This window comes from Streptopelia decaocto (assembly GCF_964273445.1).
Source record: "Streptopelia decaocto genome assembly, chromosome: 2".
Classification (NCBI taxonomy): domain Eukaryota; kingdom Metazoa; phylum Chordata; class Aves; order Columbiformes; family Columbidae; genus Streptopelia; species Streptopelia decaocto.
Genome location: NC_138655.1, coordinates 126,071,361 through 126,091,345, shown reverse-complemented (window position 1 = coordinate 126,091,345; position 19,985 = coordinate 126,071,361). Strand labels below are relative to the sequence as shown.

The following is a 19,985-nucleotide window of genomic DNA, read 5'->3' as shown; positions in this document are numbered from 1 at the left end:
ATTATCTCACCAGACGCAGTGTGTAAGTTTGTGGCTGTCTAATGGCAGTGGGGATGTGGATGTGCAACCCTTCAAGAAGAGAGGGAATTGAAACACAGGCTCTCGCGCCCCAAGTGATCTAATCACTAAACATGGCTAGAAGAAGGCATCACCCCCGTGGCTCTCTGTATTTCAGAGGAGTGAGCTGTCCCTGGGTGTCCTGAAGGAGAAGATGGAAGTGCCTTCCCTTTGGAGACAGCTCAAGGCTGTAGGCCAACAATAGATGGAGGCACAGCTCTGCAGTCCGTGGTGGGGCCTTGGAGCTGAGGGACAGGACTGGAAATGTACTCTTCTCTCCAGCCTTTCCACTGCGTGACTCTCTGCACCAGCACACCGACAAGGGGCATTTATGCTGCTGTATACCAGGTATCTACAATAGGTGTCTGATCTCTGGTGCCAAGGCTCCAGACACAGTCAGTGATCTCCAGAGGGCAATTGGGGGAATCAAAATTAAAAGCCCATTTCTTTCATTCAACTATAATCTGAGGCTAGCTCCTGCATTAAGCACCTCAGCCAAATGCTGAAGGTCAGATGGTGTGGGCTGTCTTAGGTGTCTCTTTGCTCAGGGTGACTCTTCGTGCTCCTATTTCTGCGATTCCTAATTTTGCCCATGCTCTCGACGCAGCACCTCCCCGTCTGACTCAACTGCTGAATTTCAAGCAGAGGGCCAAGTGCCTCAACTGTGGCATTTCACTTCCCTTTACTCAACTTAATCACGAAATATCAAGCTATTGCAATACACCGCAGTGTCAAGATGTAAAAATAAATGTGCGGCTCTCTGAATTATTCCTCATACACGAAGTTACTGGTGCTTGTCTCACAGCAAGCGTAAACAAGTACGTATGGAGTATGTAAGGGCACACCGGCCGTGTTCGCTTTGTTGTGGACACACTTGTAACTGTCTGTCAAGTTGCACCTTCTTCCCTTTATTAATTACTGTATCTAATTGAAGCCCTGGCGGCAGGGCGAGGTCCCCTCTCCGGCGGCCACAGGTCACCTCCCGCCGCGCGGGAACGACCGTTGGGCCGCCGTTCCCGCGCGCCCCGCGGCCCGTGCGATGGGCGCGGCCGCAGGGCGGGTGGCCGGCGCGGTGCCCCGACGGGACGGGAGGGGCGGGAAGGGCTCGTGGCGCGGCGGGAGCCGCCGTCCGGTGCGCGCAGCGCCGCGACGCGCCGGCCTTGGCGGGGAGAGGAGCAGCGCGGAGGATGCGGCGGGGAGCGGGCGCTTTTGTGTTAGCCCAGAGCGTCTGCGCGGGGAGGCACCGTGTGGAGGAATCCAGCGATAACCCCGGGGCGCGGGAAGGGGCCGGGCGGTCGGGCGCGGGTCCTGCCGTCCGGCGGAGCGCCCCGAACTACCGGAGGGGGGTGCTGGCGGCGTGGCCGCCCAATCCGCACGAGGCCGGCCCCCGTGATTGGCAGTGGCGGGCGGAGGGGGGGGCGAGCCCGGCTCGCTTACTCTGCTTTCCCCGGAGAGTTTCCCAGCGAGGGTGGCTGGGGCTGCGTCTCCCTTCGGCGCTGCCGGCATTTCCCCCCTCGGGGCTGCTGCCGAGCGTTGAGCCGGGGGAGGCGGCGGCAGCAGCAGCAGAAGAGAGCGAGGGAAGCAACCACATGAATCAGTTTCTCTCTGTATCCGGCTCCGGGCAGAGGCGGCGACCATAGCGGGGAGGAGGGGAGAAGGGGAAAAAGCGGCTACCGCAGCGGCAGCGGCGGCAGCATGGGGGCTCCCCGTGCCACCTTGCCGCCGAGGTGGGTAGCGGGGGCGCAGCCCGCGGGAGGGGGCCGGCTGCGGGGTGGAGGCACCGCTCGGGAGGGCTGGGGTGTTGCTGCTGCTCGGGCCGCGGCTGGAGCCGCTGTGAGGCGGCTGGATGCCGGCAGGCAGCGGGGAGAGGAGAAAAGTTGCCGATGGCGCCCGGGAGGGTGCCCCGCGGGGCGGCAGCGTTGATGGTGTTCCGCCGCTTCTCGCCGTCGCGCGTGGCCGGAGAGGGGCTGCGGCGGGTCGTCCCCGCGGTGCGTGAGACGGGCTGTTCCCCGGGCTTGGGCCAGCGGGTTTGGGCTGTGTTGTTCTTCAAGTTCTCTTTTCGCTCCCGCTTCGTTGGTCTGCGATTTCAAGTTTCACTGTACCGGTGAAAACACCGCCATCAACGCCTCTCTTGTTTTCCTGGTTGAGCAGCCCCAACAGCGCAGTTCCTCCCGTCCCCCTCAAACCTTTCCCCTCCCCGCCGCCGGTGTCGGGCAGCGGTCGGGGCGGGCCGACCCCTCTCCCCCGCGGCGGGGCTGGGCTCCCTGCGCGCCGGGTTCCCGCGCGGCGCTGCCGGCGTGCTGCGCGGCCCCCGCGGCGCTGCCCTGCACCGGGGGAGCCGCCGGGTCGCGCGTGTGCCCTCCCCTCCCACGCGTGTGTGTGAGCGTGTGTGAGTGTGTGTGGTGTAACGCTCCCCCGCCCGCCGCCGCCTCCTGCGAGGGCAGACTGTCACGGTTGGTTTCTTTTTCTTCCCCAGGTGCTGAAGGACTGGTGCTCGCCGAGACGCCACTGAGAGGTTTGTCCTCCCTCCGGGAGCTACGCGGCCTCAGCTGCCAAATGTGCGGAGGGGAGAGACTTTTGCTGAAAATCCCCCGATCGTAAATATACAGAAAGCGGAAGAAGAGCCACCGCCGAGCGGCTGGAGGAGGAGGGGAGGGGGACAGCAATATTGTTTCTGCTGTAGTCAGGGAGGCTGATGGCGGAGTTTGGCAGCGGCGGCGGCACCGGCGGCGGGGGGCTCCCTGCCTCCCCGGGGCCGGTCCAAGGGAAGGTGGCATTCAAGGCAGGAGACGGGGAAGGAGGAGGCGGAGGTGGCGGCGGGAGATCCAGCTGTGACAGTGCAGGCAGCCGGGTCTCCAACGGGGACTGTGCCTTGGCGGGAGCCGGCGAGGAGCCGGGATCAGCTCCTCCGGCAAGCCCGGAGAGCAGCGGCAAGGAGAAAGGATTTTCCACCAGTCAACAACGAGAAGGCAAACCCGGCATCCCCCGGAGGAGCAGCATAATTAAGGTAAGAGCACTTGCGCCTCCCTATAGGGGTCTCGGCTCTTTCTCCGTGACAGAGGCAGGGAGATGAGGACGATAGATTTGGCTCACAGAGCCTTGGCTCTAGATGAAAGGATAGGCGGCTTTTTTTTTTTTTTTTTTTTTTCCCTGTGGTGGGAAGACTTGATTTTTCCTTTGTCAGAAGTGGACAACAGTGAGAGGATGGCTTTATACAGATCCACGCTTGAGGGTTGGCGGGGGGGGGGTGTCATGTTTTAAGGCTTATTGGAACAGAAGGCTTTAACTCCTGTTGGAGAAGGCGAGAGGAACTAGCTGGCTTGTAAAAAGACAACATGGGCACCAGCTTGGCAGGGAAAGACATGGATTACACAGTATCCTTGTTGTTTGGGATGCACCTGTGCAGAGCAATTTTGTGGCTCCATTGGCTTTTGTGTGTGACAGGCACACAGCAGGTGATGAGAGACTCGGGATCTCATTGGGCTGGGGGTGGGAGAAGGTAGAATAGGGAGCATTCGTCTTGTTAAAAGTGACAGCTCGTTTAACAGCAGGCTATGTTGCACTTCACCTATAGAAACATCTTTATTTATACTTAGCTCTGCATATTCTGAATGCTAATGTTTCAGCTTGAAAAGTAGGGGGAGCATCAAGGGTAGAATGTAGATTGGGGAAAAAGGAGTGTTTTTTAATACAGTCATTAATACAAATACAGTTGTTCTCTTTTCTTAAATTCACAGTTCCTGAGAGATGACACTTTGTCTTGGGTTAGCTTTCCCAATTCAGTGAAAAGGTTGAGAGAACACAGAGAAATTACTCCATTGGTATAATGGCTGTACTAGCTGCAAAATAAAGTGCAACTTCAGGTACTTAAGAACTGAGTTTAAGAAAGGTCAACTAGATCAAAATCGAGCTAGATTTTTTATCTTCTCGGATATTTACATACCTCTGAAATCAGCATATGAAGTTGTGTTGGCTGGATGACAGAAAAACACGTGTGGAAATTCAGGACTAGTGGTGTATCTCAAATTGTGTTACTGTCTCCTGGGCCTTGCTATAAAACCCAAGGGGAGAGCAAGGGCAGTCATCAGTGGAACACATTTGACAGCCGGCACCCACCCTTCCTGTTCCAGCAGTGATGCTGGGTGTGTACGTTTGTGTGTGTGTGTGTGTGTGTGTGTGTGTGTGTGTGTGTGTGTGTGTGTGTGTGTTAAAGAAATTATAACAATAGACAAGGGGCAACTGAGCTTGGTGTTGGATTGACGTAATGTTTACTGGATTTGTCAGTGATTTTTTTTGCAGGTCTCATATTTCCTAACACCATTTTGTTTCTTCTGTGGTAGCCCAAGAAAGATGCTAGTGTTGTTTGCAGTGTGTATCATGCCATCGTACTACTTGGTAGTGTGTGATTTGATTATACAGCAACCTTCTGCCTCTCTGGGGACCAAACAAGGATACAACATGTAGGGATGTGATGTATTAAGATGAAGAGGCATGAGATAAGGAAGTATGTTTTGGATTACATTTCTTGAATATCTAAGTCAAGTTTCTCAGTTTCTACAAAAATGATAGCACTTTGGAATATAAAATTATGCAAAATTCTGGTATTATTATTGAAAAATACCATTTTGTAAAAGTCAACAGTAATCTGTTTAGCTGCCAAGTACTGATTACTACAACTTTGTGTTATTGTTTGAATAATTATGACATGAGTGGAAAAATCTGACACTACTATATTTAAAGTTTTGTAGTCCATATTAATTTTAGATGTGACTATTTTAATACTTATGGGAAAAATCTCTTGTCTTCATATATACTGAATATTCTTCTGCCTGCTTAGTTCGGCAGTTCACAGGTAGTTTGAATCTGGTTGTGTAGGTGTCTAGTTTTCAATATGAAACCCTTTGGAAAATCTGGCATGAGTAATAAACCTTAAGATGCTTCTTGGTTTCTGCTTTTGCAGAGCAAAAGTCTGTAAAACAGAGTGGAAAAAGTAAAATGTAATCTATTTTTGGAAAATGTTCCTGGAATTTTAGTACCTTGGATCAGTGATGTAAAACTGCTCTTAAAGAATATATGGAATAACCTTAGGAAGCAGGTCCGTGCCATGCAGATGCAGATTTCATACCTTCATGCAAAACATAACATTGTTAGTTGATCTGTAAAATGGATGCTTATGGAATATCTAATACTTTAAATGCTTTGCCTACTGATTACTGTGTAGGCTTTTGAGTCACAAACAGAAAATTGATGTTTGAATAATAGTTCCAGTTGAGATGGAATTCTTTAGAACTGCATGTTTGTGTGTGAAAATCAGAAGCACAAAAATGTATTTTATTTTGGTTTTAGTCTGTGCTTCCATTGGTTGCCTGTTTTCATAACTCTTCTCAGCAGTGGCTGCCTTTTTTTTCCTTTCTTGTAGTCTCTCTTCTTTCTCTTCTTTCACTGGTTCCATATTTTTTGCTTCCTTTTTTTTTTTTTTTCTGTGCACCTGCATGATTTTTTTTTTTCTTGTTTGATACAAGAGGATATACTCTTTGAGGTTGAGGTGTCATCTAGGATGATGACAGGTGGTAGGGCCACTATTACTGGAAAAGCTAATACCATCTTCATACCATGGTAGTTTCCTTGACCTTTCACTCTCGTGTATAAGCTACATTTAGGCTGCAAGTGTTAAAGATTGTACCCTTCATTTGTAGCAATTTTTATGGAAGAGCCTACTTCATTGCTTAACTTTGCTGAACCAGATTTGAGGGCTGCAGACTGCATATCAGTGTTTATAGAAACTTTACCACTTTATGTTTCTTACTGTCCGTATTTATGAGATTTTTTTTTTTTTCAGAGGTGATAGTGATGACACGTTTTGCATTCATGGGATTTAGGCTCTTCAGACACCTGATTTGTGAACTAATTTATGTACCATTTATTTGTACATAGTGGGTTTTTTGGTCACGATGTTGTTTTTCCCTGAATTTACAGTGAGCCTATCTTGCAGCTCAAAGTGGATTTAAGCATCTTGTGAACTTCTCTTAGCTGCTCTAACAGTTGGCAGTGGGCTTGCTTTGTTTTTGTGTGAGGTTCCTTTGCATCTTTCTTAAAGAGACTTTGATGTGGTAGGAGTTTGAGAATTTTTAAGGTGTCAGATGACTTGTGGTGCATATTTTTCCTCAGATCTGCTTGCTTCCAGGGGTGTCCAGTAACAACAAATGCTTACAAAACCTCATGGCTTGTCAAAACTATAGACCTTCAAAACTATAGACCTAGACAGAAGAAGATCCAGTGGGATAAATATGTCTGTATTAGGAGAGATGTTACAGTAATAAAATGAGAAGAGATACACTTAGGAGAGACTGCAGTTATTTAGGAAGACAACAAAGAGAAATAAATAGAGAAAGGTGGCTTGGCATTCTGTCAGCAGGATTGTTCTTGTCAAAATGTGTCTGGAAGCAAAGTCCAGTTTGTTTGTTTGTAATACTGATCTCAGTGTCGATAAATTTTTTGGCCAATAACTTAAATCTTCCTTTTTTATTCTGCATGTAAACTCAAGCCTTAATTTTCTCAAGTCATACACTTGCTGAGCATTGCAATGTCTGAGTTCCAAAGTCTGTGAGAAGAGAGGAACCAAATGTAGCAGGTAGATATTCTAGGGTATAATTTTCAGCAGAGATTTGCTTTTGAAAGTAAACATTCTTATATCTGTGTCTTTCTGCAACTGGGGAGTTCTACGGCATATGCATTGAGACCTTTTTTCTTATTGCAATGCCAGCATACATTAGTTTTCCTGATCAATCTTCTATGATCTCTAGTTCATACTGTATACCTGTTTGTATGCAGTATTTTCTACCACTGTGACTGTTTTAAAGACTCTAATAAAGCTTTTTGGGTTCCTCTAAACTCTAAAGTAGTATTTTTGGTAGATCTAGGTTCTCTGCAGTCTTAAATTACCTTAGCCACAATGTTATGTTAGCAGGTCTTCATGGAGACCCAGGAATAGATCATACATGTTCAGCTTCCATCTAGAAGGATATAAAGGAATTAAGCTGCTGGAATCAGTTTAAAATATATGAAATCACCCAATTTTCAGTCATCTTTCATATTGGGAAAGAAACCTGTGTAGTGATGCTGTTGAGAGAGATGGATTTGTACCTGAGTAGCTTTTTAATGTGCTAGACATTTTGAATTAAACTTGATTGAGCAGTCACAGGCTCAAAGGTGCTAAGGCTCCTTAAGTTCAAAGAAAACAGCCTTATAGAGGAACAAGGGAGAAAACTAGCAGGTGCTTTCTCTATGCCCTTTCCTCTTGGAAACAAAAACCTACAGTGTGAGCTGAATTCTTCCTAGTTACAGAAGATCCCTGTGGAAGAAAGACATGAATGTCCCAACAATATAAGATACTTTGCTCAGAACACACAAGCTGATGCCAAAACTGACATCACAAAAAAAAGCAGCATATATTTAGGAAACAAGGCTGTGATAGTTGAGCTACTCCTACTCCTTACCTTGGCCAGGCTTTCAGCTAGACAACCAAAGCACAGATTTTTCTGAGGAGCTGTTGCTGGATTTGTTTTGTTTCTTTCTTAGTTTCTTCTTGTTGATGTATTGTAGATCTATCTCATCGTTTTGGTTTGTCAGATAGTGTGAGAGACCTGAATGGCTAGCTGCAGATTCATAAATCCTGGAGCTTTCTTTTAGAGGATACTTTCTCTTTGATTTGTTGGACTCTTAGCGAGACTATAGGAGGTTACCAGCACCTATCAGTATTTATATTCCTCTTTCTTCATCCTCTACTACTTGTTGCGTACTGGCTCCCTAATTTTTTAAAAATATAATCTATATTTTAGAGCAATACTTAACAGCATATAGTACCTCTTCCTAAGTCATGTATTCTGTCATACAGAAGCTGTATACGTTAGGTAGTTGCATATAGTATCATATATAAACATTAGACATATCCGGCAGTTTACTACTTGTTGACAGTGACACTGGGCTGAGATATGGGTTATGTCACACCCACTGAGTGGTTATGTTGTGCATTGCATTTGGTATATTGTTATTTGCATTAGTACTTTCTGCAGATTGCAATAATGAAAATTTTGTTTGGATACATATAACACAATTTAAAAAAAAAGTGTTTGTAGAAGTTTATACACAAGGATGTTCACTTTACCCTGGTTCAGCGTGTAATTTAGTTAGCTTATGTACTATAGCCTGTGAAGAGAATGTATTTTTTTCTAAAAGGTGACTTGGAGTGGTAGCTTAATTTGGATGAATTTTGCTTCTCTGACTTCTCTTCTGGGAGAGTTTATCTGTCTATTTCTGAAGAGCTTGGCTAGTGTGAATAATAACAACTCTTTCACCCCCTCCACCCCCAAATCTTTAGAATATCCACAAAACATGTAGTCTGTTCAGTGGGGAAAAATTAATTAATGGCATTTAAAAATCATTATGAATACCTGATGAGATTTTTTAATGCCTATTATCAGGCCTGATCAAAGATAAGAGTATTAGTTTAGACTTTTTTTAAAACTAGGAATTAGAGCAGTGGTCTCATACCCATAGCTCACAGATAATACCTTGCTCCTATGATTTAATTGCACTCATGGAAGATTAAAAAATTTAAACTGAGACTGACAGGACAAGTTAATTGCATAGTTTCCCAGGCTTTGCTGGTCCATGACTGATATTGGCATAGATCTTTGTGTTATTCCCACTGACTCTATTGAAAAAACCTCTTAAATAAAATTTGCCAAGTGTCTATATTTAAGCGTCAAATGAAGTTAAAACACGTATTATGATACTATGACATTAATTCTAAAATATTTATCTTTGCACACAAATGTGGGATTATGTTCAAAATTCAGAAATCTAAATATAAGCAAATGAACAGGTAGATTTTTCAGGGAAGAAAGGTGGATAATATATTTTTTTTAACCTACACAGGGAAGAGGGAAATACGATAAAAAGCAGCAGTGTATTTGTATTGAAGAATGTTTAAAAATAGGGCTAGAAGAGACCTCAAGAGGTCAGTCTCCTCTGCTCCACTGCTCTGCCACAGGATCAACTGTTAATAAATTTCAGTATGATGCTCTTTGTCTTTTAATCACCTTTTGTTTGTGATCCTTCTATACAGAATGGCTGGCTGATTATTACTCTTTGTGTATGGGCAAAAGCAATCATCTGCAGAGTTTAAAAGCTTGTACTTGTCCTACTGACTGCATTCTAATTATGTCAGATCATATCTTCAATTTCTCAAGTTCTTTCTGTTTTCAACTTACCTTCTAACATGCATGCCGCTCTTCCATCTTCAGGTGAACAGCCAGTTTTAGCTATGCTCTCATTTCATTCATACAATGATACATTATTTTTTTGTTAAATGATTATAGGTTATGGGTTTTAAATATTTGATCAAATTCAATACTCCATGGTTAAAATAAAAATCAGTTATTTTTACTTTTTACTGCCTGTAAACTAGGCAATATGATGTTGCAGAATCTAGTTCAGAAATACAATTTAGGAGAAAATGTCTGTCTTTCTAAAAATATGAAAATAATAGATAGTAAGTGCACATTTTTAATGTACTTACTAGATTGCAGTGTTCGCATAAAAAAGGCTGCACTGAAAGAGCTGGTTTGTTTGTCTTTAAGGAGAGTAAGTAGCAAGTGTTGTCTTTCTCTGTTTTGCACTTATGTTTATAAAGGCTATCATTACTGTTTTACAGTCAATTTTCACATCTGGCATGCCATTTAAAGACGGGGTAGTGCCATCGCTGCACTTAATCTTCCTGTTGTAGGAGATGACATCTGGAGTGATCCTTTGGAAGGCTCTTGATTGTAGTACATCTCTGACCTTTTACTGACTTAGATTCTTTTCAAGACCTGTCAGTATAAACTTACCTGTCCCTTGCTTCTGAAGAGGAGCATGCCCAAGTTCACCCACCTCTTCCCTCCTAGACCTTGGCCTTACAAAGCGGTGACGTTCAAGATAGTGAAGGGTGCAATACAGCATGTGACTGGAAATCAGCAGTGCTGAGGCTCCCTGTGTTAACCGCTGCAGCCTTGGGAAAGTTAAATAGATGTGATTCATTTCTGCCTCTCCTGGGATTCCTTTTAATGTCATTTGACCCTTTGGAGTAAGTAATAAAATATCCCTGAGTACTTCAGATTGTGTACTGTGTTCAGGGATCTTTTCAGACACCAAACTTTCATGTCCTGGAAATTGTAGGACACAGTTCATGAACGCAGGCAGATGGGAAGTGCTTTTAAACAAACAAACAAAACCCTTTGCAGAGAAGCAGCTGGGAGTTTTATAAAATGAAGAATATGAAATAACATGATATTAAGCTCCATTGCCAAATTTAATGTGAACATATCTACTTTAATAAAAGCAACCTATTTGCGGGTTCTATTTTGGTATAAGAAATCGGTACTCTACAAATACATAGCAGATAGTTGATATTATGCGTATTAGTGTCATGACTGTGCTAATACCTTTGCTGAAACTCCTGAAAATGGTTTGATATTTCCTCTAAATTATGAGATAATCAGTATTGCAGAAGGGAAAGAACTGATGCTCTTTTATCAGAAAGCACTTCCACAGAATTTTCAAGTTATTTTTATGGTTAAGATTCTGTGATTATAACTTATTTTTTCTTTCCCTATTTTTTTTTTTCCACTTGCTTTTTAACAGTGTTATTTTGCCTTCACTAAAAAAGGCAGAGTGTTACAAGGTTCTTCTATGCGTGATTCGATGTCGTAATGTCCATGTATGTGAACATATCCCCATCCTTTAGTGGTGTTTTTAGATTAGGATAGGAGAGGAAGATTGATTGTGAAATTCTGCAGCAGCTGAAGAGTCTACATGGTTTTTATTTTGTGAAGCAACTCTTATGATGTAAAATCCTGGATGCTTTATGTATTTCATTACCCAGTTCCCAATGACAAGAGTGTTTGACATTCTGTCAACTGTTTACTCTAACTGCATTCCTTAAAAGAAAGTGTAAATTACTCTTTATTTACATAAAACAAAAATAATTTAATTGCATTATTGAAGTGTAATTTGAACTAAAAGGACAAGAATTCAGCTCACTGTCAAATCTTTTGTTTTCTTCCTACAAGTTATTGTTGGTGCTTTCAGGATAGGCAGTTTTTTACTGTGTTTAAGTAATTCCTGTAAATGGTACAGGAAAAATTGTTTTTTAGGAAAAAAAAAAAAGCAAGACAACCACTTACATACTCTACCATGCTTCTTCTTTTACTAATTAGAAGCAGAACTAGTATATTTCATGGACATATTGTAGGAGAAGTTAGTTTCTGAGTTCCCGAAATAGTACTTGCATCCAGTGCAATATTTATGTGTTTACAAAGACATACATTTTTGCTACGTAAGTCGGGAAAACCTCAGTAATAGTGGGAAATAAATCACTCCAGGAAATAGCTTAAATCAACTGAAATGTATTTTGCCATTTACTGGGAATGGTCACCAAATCTTTTTTTTTTAGATATGTTGATGGTAAATTGTTGCAAAAAGCATTTGCAGTCTGAGTCCTGGAGTTAAAGACTAATATTAATGTGAAATTGGAATGTATTTAGTCATGGCACGTTACTACCACATAGTGGAGAAAGCTAGAGCAGACATAGGTAGTTTGAATTCAAATAGTGTTATGTTTTCTTGCCCTTGGAGAACCCCCAAGAGCATGTTATGGCTTATTGGAAGTACTTATTTGTTAAACTCTAACTGTCCTTTATTTTCTCTTTGTTCTCCTCAACTATAATAGTTGCAGTGATGCATCTCATAAACATTGTAAAAGTTGACACTTTTCAGCTTTATTTGCTCCTCATCTTAAATAAGGCATCCCGTGTGCCTCATGCTTGGTCTTTCTCCAGGGAATGGCCAGCCTGATTCGGAGTCTGCTCTGAGACTGGTGGGATAATGTGAAGTCACCAAGTGCTTTTGGTTGTGTTATCTTTTGGTATTTTGTAGATTTGGAAAGTAAGGCTGTGGAAGAATTCATAACATCAGTCTTCCACTATCCTGCTTGTCCTAGTTCTGGTTTGTGTCATCTTTTCTATTGTGTCTCCCTGTCTGCTTGTTTGTCCCCTTCCTTGGTGTCTCCCCATCCCTCATACAGTTTGGCTTTTCTGCTTTGGCAGCAGGGAGTCCGCAGACTGGCCATACTCTGCTTTTCTTCTTAAGCAGCTAGAGTAGATCTTCTGTTCCCAGCAAAGTGCTAGAGCAGAGCTCTCCCTGTGGTGTGTGCAGTACTGCAACAGTTTGTGTCTGCCTGGGAAGCCAGAGAAAAGGAGGAACAAAAAGGGAGTTCAAGTTCTAGCGCAAGGCTGTTCACCTTCACAGCAGGTTTAAGTCCCACAGGGTTTGAGGCCTGCACCTATGATGAAGGCTGATAGCACAGCTTGGGGTAGATACATGTTTCCCCTCAGTCTTCAAAAGCTGCCAGACCTTGTGAATTTAAGAAAGGCTGCTCTGGGTCAGACCGAAAGTCCATTTGGCTCATTAGTTTGCCTCCAACAGCAACTGCTATGAGACAGAAAAACAGAAAAAGCCTCCTTTCCTGACATCTGTTCCCAGACTTAAGTGATTTGGACCTAAGACATCTTCGTGTCTAATAATCCTTACGTGTTTTTTTCCATCATCAAAGGCCAGTTTGACTTTTGTAAACTTTTTACCATGGTAACTCTTGTGGCAGTTTCTCAACTGTGTGTTGTGTGCAGAAGTCCTCTTCTGCCTGGTTTTACCTGGCAGCCATTTATCGTTTACCTGCTATCCTCTGGTGGTTGTGTTAGGAGAGGTAGCAAACAGTTGTTTTGTACTCACTTTCTTCGTGCCACAAGTTAGTTGAACAGCGTTCATCACATTTGCTTTGTGTCATTTTGGTTTTTTTCCCCAGGCTGAAGAATTTTAATGTACTTAATTGTTCCACTTATTGAAGCTTTTCTGAGTTTTTTTTCATTCTGGTGCTCTTTTATGCATTTTTTTCCTTCCATTTAGTTATTTTTTTGCAGTGCAGGACTAAAATAGCATTCAAAATGTGTGCCAGACAAATGTGTAAATCCAGTATGGCAAAATGAAGGTTTAGCAATATTGTGATACTGAGTTGGACTGTAATTTATTTAATTTTAGTATTGTGATCATCAAAGATTTAAATGGTATCACTGTCACTAATTGCCAATGAGAGAGTGCTGTTAAAAACCTTTACTAAATATTTAAAACCTTCTCTTTGAGGAACTGTGTAGGAATGTCTGTTGGTGATGATGCCTGTGTTGGAAGTGGCTGGCATTAACATCTTTGCAGGAGGCTGAAGTTCTGTTAGAAATCTTTTAACATGTTATGAAGTCTTTTTATGGTGCTGGTGACACAAAACATTGCTGATTAGCACATCTAGCTTCTAGCTATGGTACAGTACATTTGCCTAATAGCAGAATAAAATGGCACGGACATTGCATAAAGCTGAAAAATACAGTACTAATAAAAGTGTTTTCATTTTATAAGAAGCTGTTAAATATGAAAGAAAGAGAGCGGACCTTGTTTTTGTAGATACAATCTGATAGTATTATGGATGTCCTAGATTTTTGAGTTTTAAAGTTCTTACCCAGCACTCAGGTTAATGGATTATTTCAGTCAATCTTACATTTTATTTGCTTTTATAAAGTGTGAGGCTCTTCAGGATGCCTGTGCCAGAGTCCAGAAGAGCCAAGAAGGCATTTCTGGACTTTAGAAAACTCACACAAAGTGTATAACAATAAGGTCAGATAGCATCCGGAAACAGAAGAGTATCTAATGTTTCACCTCAAAGAAGAATTCATCTGAGGATTAAAATGCTATTAAGTGGTTGCAGTAAGCAATGAAGCATGAAAATAACTGGAAGTTTTTAGGTCCCACAAGATAAGTACAACAGCATTATCTTGGAAGGAAATCCCAACACTTTGTCACTTGAGCTGTCGAAAATAGAAGTGGTGTGAGGTGTCTGTTAGGATGCTCTCTGCTCTCCTGAGATATTTTCCCCCTCTTTCTATTAATTTATTTATTTATTAACAAAAAAAAATTCTCCTTCCTTTGAGGAGGGAAATTGACTTCTTCTTCTTCTTCTTTTTTCTTTCTCCTGCTTCAGAATCTTCTGGCTGGTGACAAGGGGCATAATCCCTATTAGCCTATTCCTGTTCAGTCAGTCTGCTGTGTTGAGATGGGAGAAGACACTTTCGTTATTCCTGAATTCCTGAGGATTCCTGAATCCTCATGCTTTTGTGTGTCCACTTGTAACAGAGTCCAGTGCCTGACTCACAATTTTCTGAGCATCACTCTCAGCAACATTATATATTTCTTAAGCTTCATAGCTTTAGATAATTCTGCTACTTGTCTGATTATGTGTATTTTTCTTCTCTTTGAAAATGATATACACTCGGAGTAACAGGAATAGAATGTGAGATAGATTTACATTGTTTTACATGTGGAAATTAATATTTCTGTCCGTAAATATTGAACTTAACCTTCCAGAATAATAGTTCAGGAGTTCCTGCCTTGCCAGGAGAAAAATTACCTTTTTTTTTTTTTTGTCCTGGCAATTGCTGATTAATTTTTACAGTAACCAGAAATCATAGCTCAAATATATACTTTCAATGCTATCAGCTACAACAAATGTATTTTTTCCTTCCACATCTAATCGCAAATTCAACTCTGTCTTTAGTGGATATGTAAAATTTACAATAATAATTTGAGGGAGAGCAAGGTGAAGGGGATAAAAAAGAGCCTTGTGTTTAAAACCTTGGCCTGTAAAAACTGATTTGCAAGATGAACCACTTGCCACAGACCTAAGAATCTTGAATTAATTTTGTTTTATAAAAAAATTTAAATTTTTATGTTTAGATTTATAGTACTGTCTGAAAACAATCCCTGCATGTATTGAAAATATTCTGAAGTGAATAATTGATTACTGAATTTATTTCAGGTCTTTCTCACTTTTTTCTGATGAGTTTAATAAAATTACATTATGGAATACCATCAACTAAATGCATCTTTTACTGAGAAAACATATCACCTTGTGATTTAATATGATTCCTAAATCTCCACCATGAAACAGGTTTTGTATTAATTTGGTAGATGCTCAGAGTACTTTATTAAGTGGTACTTGTGGCTAAGATAATGGAAAAACAAGAATTTTCTGATGTGTTCTGATAAAATACAGCATAACTGTTAAATGTTTAAAAAATTGTATAAAACAAATACAAGTGAAATTATTTAGTCCATGAAGCGGAAATGTAGAGCAACATTATGTGTTTTTCTGTTTGGTTCAGAACCTACCCGTATCTGCCATGTCACTACATTTTGCAAGAGTAAAAATCAGTAATTGGGAAAGCCGCTTCTTTTTTTTTTCTGCTTACTACTTAAAATATTTAGAATAAAGTTCTGTATTCTAGAAATGCACACCTCATAATCCTTCCACACTTTAAATGTCTGATCTGCACCAATTACAGTGGTTGATTGGTGTAAGTCATGGGTTTCTATTGAAAACTTCTGTTTGCTGTTTTGATCATAAGCCAGGTGGACGCTTGTGTTTATTTACTTCTTTATTCCAGGATTTTTCCAAAATATTATACAGGTGAACTCTTGGTCCATTGATTTAAAAATCTTATATAATTGTTCACAATGCAGCTATATGAACACTCGTCTACAAGACATCACTAACAAACTTTTGGAGGCCCTTGCAGGACAACATAAACTGTGTTGATCTTGCACTGATAGCTAGTGGTGATGTTTAAAGCCCATCATAACCTTCCCTATCCTTGAATTCTGATTGTATTCAGGATAAGACCAATATTATTGTATATTCCTGTCCATGAAGCTGACGTACAGTAAGTCCTCATGAAAAGCATGCTCATAAGCGTAGTAGTAATTTTTTCAGCCTTATCCTTGAACTGAATTTTCCTCCTTTGTTGATCCCCCAGTTGCTTTAGACAGTGCATACTCTTTTGCTTACTTTGATAGCCCTTTTCTTTTATTTTAACTGTACTGAAACCTTTTGAGGTGAAGTGTTTGAAGTGCGTCTTTTGCATTCCTGTTATGTTTACCTACAGTATTGTCTAACCTTAACATTCAAAAATCATGAGTCAAGTCCTCAAACTCTGGATTTGCTTTAAAAATCATAAGACATGAAAATGAATATGTTGGTTTCCTTTCAGTGGTCCTTTGACTTAAGCCATTATGCAAGGGTGCTGTGTTTTCCAATTCTTGGAATAGGAATGTGTGAACACAGAAAATTTGGAAATTATGAGGTACAGGTATCCATAAGGACTTTAAGAAAACACGACATTTGCCATAGCATTTGGAAGACCATTTGATTATTACACAGACTGCCATTATGTTGGACAAATAACAGTAGACAACAGAATGTAATACTGATAAGCCATTTTACTTTTTATCAATTTACGTGCTTGGTCTTATTATTTTATTTCTTTAGTTGTTTTTCATTATCAAGATTAGTAAGGTGCTAATATATATTTTAAGTAGTTTCAAACTCTTCCTCTTGGCAGAGATTTCTTGAGTTTTGTTAGTTAATCCTCTAATGCTATGTTTAGGAAGGATGTTAACTGTTGTTTAAATTGATCCTATATTTAAAGTATTTGTTTCAGTAATTTGAGAGCAATTACCATATATTTCTGAATTGTGTTAGAATAGAGGCCTTGCAAGCTTTATCCACATACTGTGGTGATAACAGGAATCAGATGCTCACAAACTTCTGTTTAGCTGACTATTTATGAAAATGTCTCTGGAGGAAAAGAGAATAGGATAAGTAGTTCTACAAAACTCTCAAAACTTATAACCAGTTACAGAAATCTGAGGACCTGAAGTATATCAGTTTAAAAAAAAAAAAAGTTCTGATAGTTAAAATTTCTTAAAATGCTGTTCTTGAGAGGCAAAGCTTCAGAGTGGGGCTTCGGTTCAAAACTCGTACGTAATTCGTTATCCTCGAAAGGAAAAAAAATAGTTCTGTATTATTTCAGGCCAACAACTTGGCAGGAATTTAAACCTGAGTCCAGGGTTTCTGAAACTGGAGGCTTGAGAATGTTAGCAGGTTTCAGGGCTGGTAACGAAGGGGGAACACAATGATTTCACAGATAGCTGTGATATAAGTCATTAGTCACAATGTTTAAAGGAGTTACTTGAAAAATGTGGGATTGCATAGGATAACAAATAGAAAGAGGTGTGTGAAGTGTTGCAGATGTTCCTTGTTGCTAAGTAGTTTATGAGAACCGGTGGAAAAAAAAGAATTTCTGGGCATGGATTAAGATGAGTTTTATGCCAACAGTAACGCGACTGAATGAGGTAAAATATTTTTGAGTCTTACGCAAAACTTTGGTAGCTTATAAATGATTTCAGTATGGTATAGCACTGTGGAAGGCTACACTTATTAGTATTTTGTGGTGGCCTTCCCTTTCCCTTTCCCTTTCCCTTTCCCTTTCCCTTTCCCTTTCCCTTTCCCTTTCCCTTTCCCTTTCCCTTTCCCTTTCCCTTTCCCCTTCCCCTTCCCCTTCCCTTCCCTTTTTTTTTCTTCCCTTCCCTTCTCTTTTTTTTTTTTCTTCCCTTCCCTTTTTTTTCTTCTTCTCTTTCTTTCTTCTCTCTCTTTCTGGGATGCCAGTTAATTTCTTGCTGGGAAATGTCTTGGGAGATCTTATTGTGAGAGGCAGTTCTTGAGCAGCAGCAAAATCCCTCTGTGACTTGCCAAATCATCTTCTCTCAGCATTACAGTGTATGAAATTAATGTGACATTTCTTAACACTCCTTCTGGAAATACGGTTCTTTTTATGGTGGTTCTTAGTTTATAAGATTTCTCTATTAGTATAGGTTGAATACAATTTTGCGTCTAACATATTTTTCTTTTGTTTCTACCCTTCTTTTAATGAAAGTCATTGTCATCCTGGGGGGAAGCTACATTTTCTCTCCAGCGTTCCAGTGAGAAAACACAGGACTGCCATTCTTGCACCTGCTGCATTTAGCAAAGGGAGAGAGGCAGCACTTTAGAGAAAATAAAACATGTTTGGACTTCTGTCTTACATTGTACTACTGCTCAGGAGTAAGAAACATTCTCATCCACCTATGTTTATGTAGATGATGCAGGAGAATTCTCTTCACTATGACTGGGGTCATTCTGTGTGTTACACTGGCTGCTGTTCTGTGAGGCAGAAATTATACTGCTTGAAACTTCCTCATTTCCATCCCTTTTGTTTTTGTAGCTTGCCAAACTCATTATTTGTTTTAAATTGGCAGTGAAAGCCATTTCTCCTTGCCTTAAGGAAATCTTTGTTTTAATGTAATTTGTTACTGTAAAACACAATAAGAAATGTACTAAAACTGTAGGAGACTTTGAACCAAACTGTTACTGAAAAATGTACTTATCTCACATTTTTCATTTTCTTTCAGTGTTCACAAGAATTATTGGGAGAACCTGACACCTGCTAAAATTTTATGGCCCTGTTTGTTTACATGTGATAATGAAAAAAAAAAAGCTCTGGTTTTAAGCTGTAACACAAACCATGAATACTAGAAAAATTTCCAGCTTTTTCTTCAGTTCCTTGACCAAATTATTTTGAGATTTCTTATTAAAGGTATTTGTTATGCTCAACTTCTCACAATCTCTTTTCCTCCAGTACTTGCAAAGCTTGTTAGGACGGAGACACTTGTTTGCACTTCTATATCATAAAGAAACAACGTCTTTGAAATCAATGTGAGGGACAGAACCGTGATCAAGAAAATGTTTCTTAACAAATACTTTCGAAAGAAATCTAGCAGTTTATCAAATAGAAGGAAATAAGCACTTGATACAAAAAGCTGTGTTTTAAAATGGCATCGTGTAACTCCATTTTTAATTCCATCCACATGTTACCTTTTTTGTTTGTTTGTATGTTTGTGTATGTGTGTGTGAGACTGAGGGGAGTCACTTCCCTGGCCTTCCTGCTATTTGAGTTCTAGCAGTTGACCTATGTTGGTAGCTAAGAACAAAAAAAGAATAGTGTTTTTTTTTTTTTCTCTACTCTATGCATAAAATTATTTGATTATATGCATTTCCTCTTCTCGTAGTGTGCATGTCCATTGTGTATCACTTCATATTTTTGGAATCTTTTCTTTTAAAAGGTAGTAGCATAAAGTTATTGTCATTTTCTTTGGCCAAACTTGTAAGTTTGTTCTATTTACTTCAATGCACAGGATTAATTGAATAGACTACTCTCGTTTTGGTTGTATATATGTATTTTAAGGGGAAGACTAGTTTACCAGGAAGACAAAATATCCTATTTAATATGAGTGTCATCAAATAAAAGTTGTGGGTTTCATTGTATTTGTTCCTGATTCATAGGAATTTTCTTGATTTATAGGACTAATTGGAAGAGCCAGATGTGTGAATAAAATAGAATTCTACTTGCATTTAAAATTGTTGGTACAAACTTAAAAGCAGAGATATTGAAAATATTTCTTATTTAATTTCACAGTAATTAAAAATACTAGTTACCCTTCAGGTTTATTTTGTGGCTTGGAGATGATTAACTACACTGGAAGAGAATGTTGTATTGCGATGGTGTTCCAAATGCGCCAGCTGGCTTCTGGTCCAGAATTGATACCAGTTTGCTGTTCCAACAAGTTTGTATCGTTAAAAAAACACAGCACAAAGCAGGTCAGAGCATTAAGGGAGAGTGTTTATATAAAGGGAAAAGGGAGAGGTACAGGGTACTGGATTTGCACATCTCTTGTGCTCTCTTTCTTCTACATCTCATTTTCCTTTACACTTTGATAAAGCCAAGGAGAAAGGAAATAGCAAGTAGCTCAAAGCTAACTTATATATTCTTCTTTGCTGGTGGCCAGCCACAGATGTGTTAACAGGATCCTTGCCATGAGTGAAGGTAGCTTCATGAGTTGCTGCAAAGGCTCTG

General features: G+C 40.7%; 1 protein-coding gene across 5 annotated transcripts in view; it reads left to right on the top strand.

The window, feature by feature from the left end:
• Positions 1 to 1,265: 1,265 nt before the first annotated feature.
• PLCL2 (phospholipase C like 2) overlaps positions 1,266 to 19,985 on the top strand; it is a 103,468-nt gene continuing 84,748 nt past the window's right edge. The window contains exons 1-2 of one of the 5 annotated variants that reach the window (XM_082046162.1): positions 1,266 to 1,784; positions 2,534 to 3,064. In XM_082046162.1, the coding sequence (XP_081902288.1) occupies positions 2,753 to 3,064 (312 nt within the window). In that variant the 5' untranslated portion in view covers positions 1,266 to 1,784; positions 2,534 to 2,752. The remainder of the gene's footprint in view (positions 1,785 to 2,533; positions 3,065 to 19,985) is intronic. The other 4 variants (XR_014183397.1, XR_014183396.1, XM_082046161.1 and 1 more) reach the window with 4 other exon arrangements.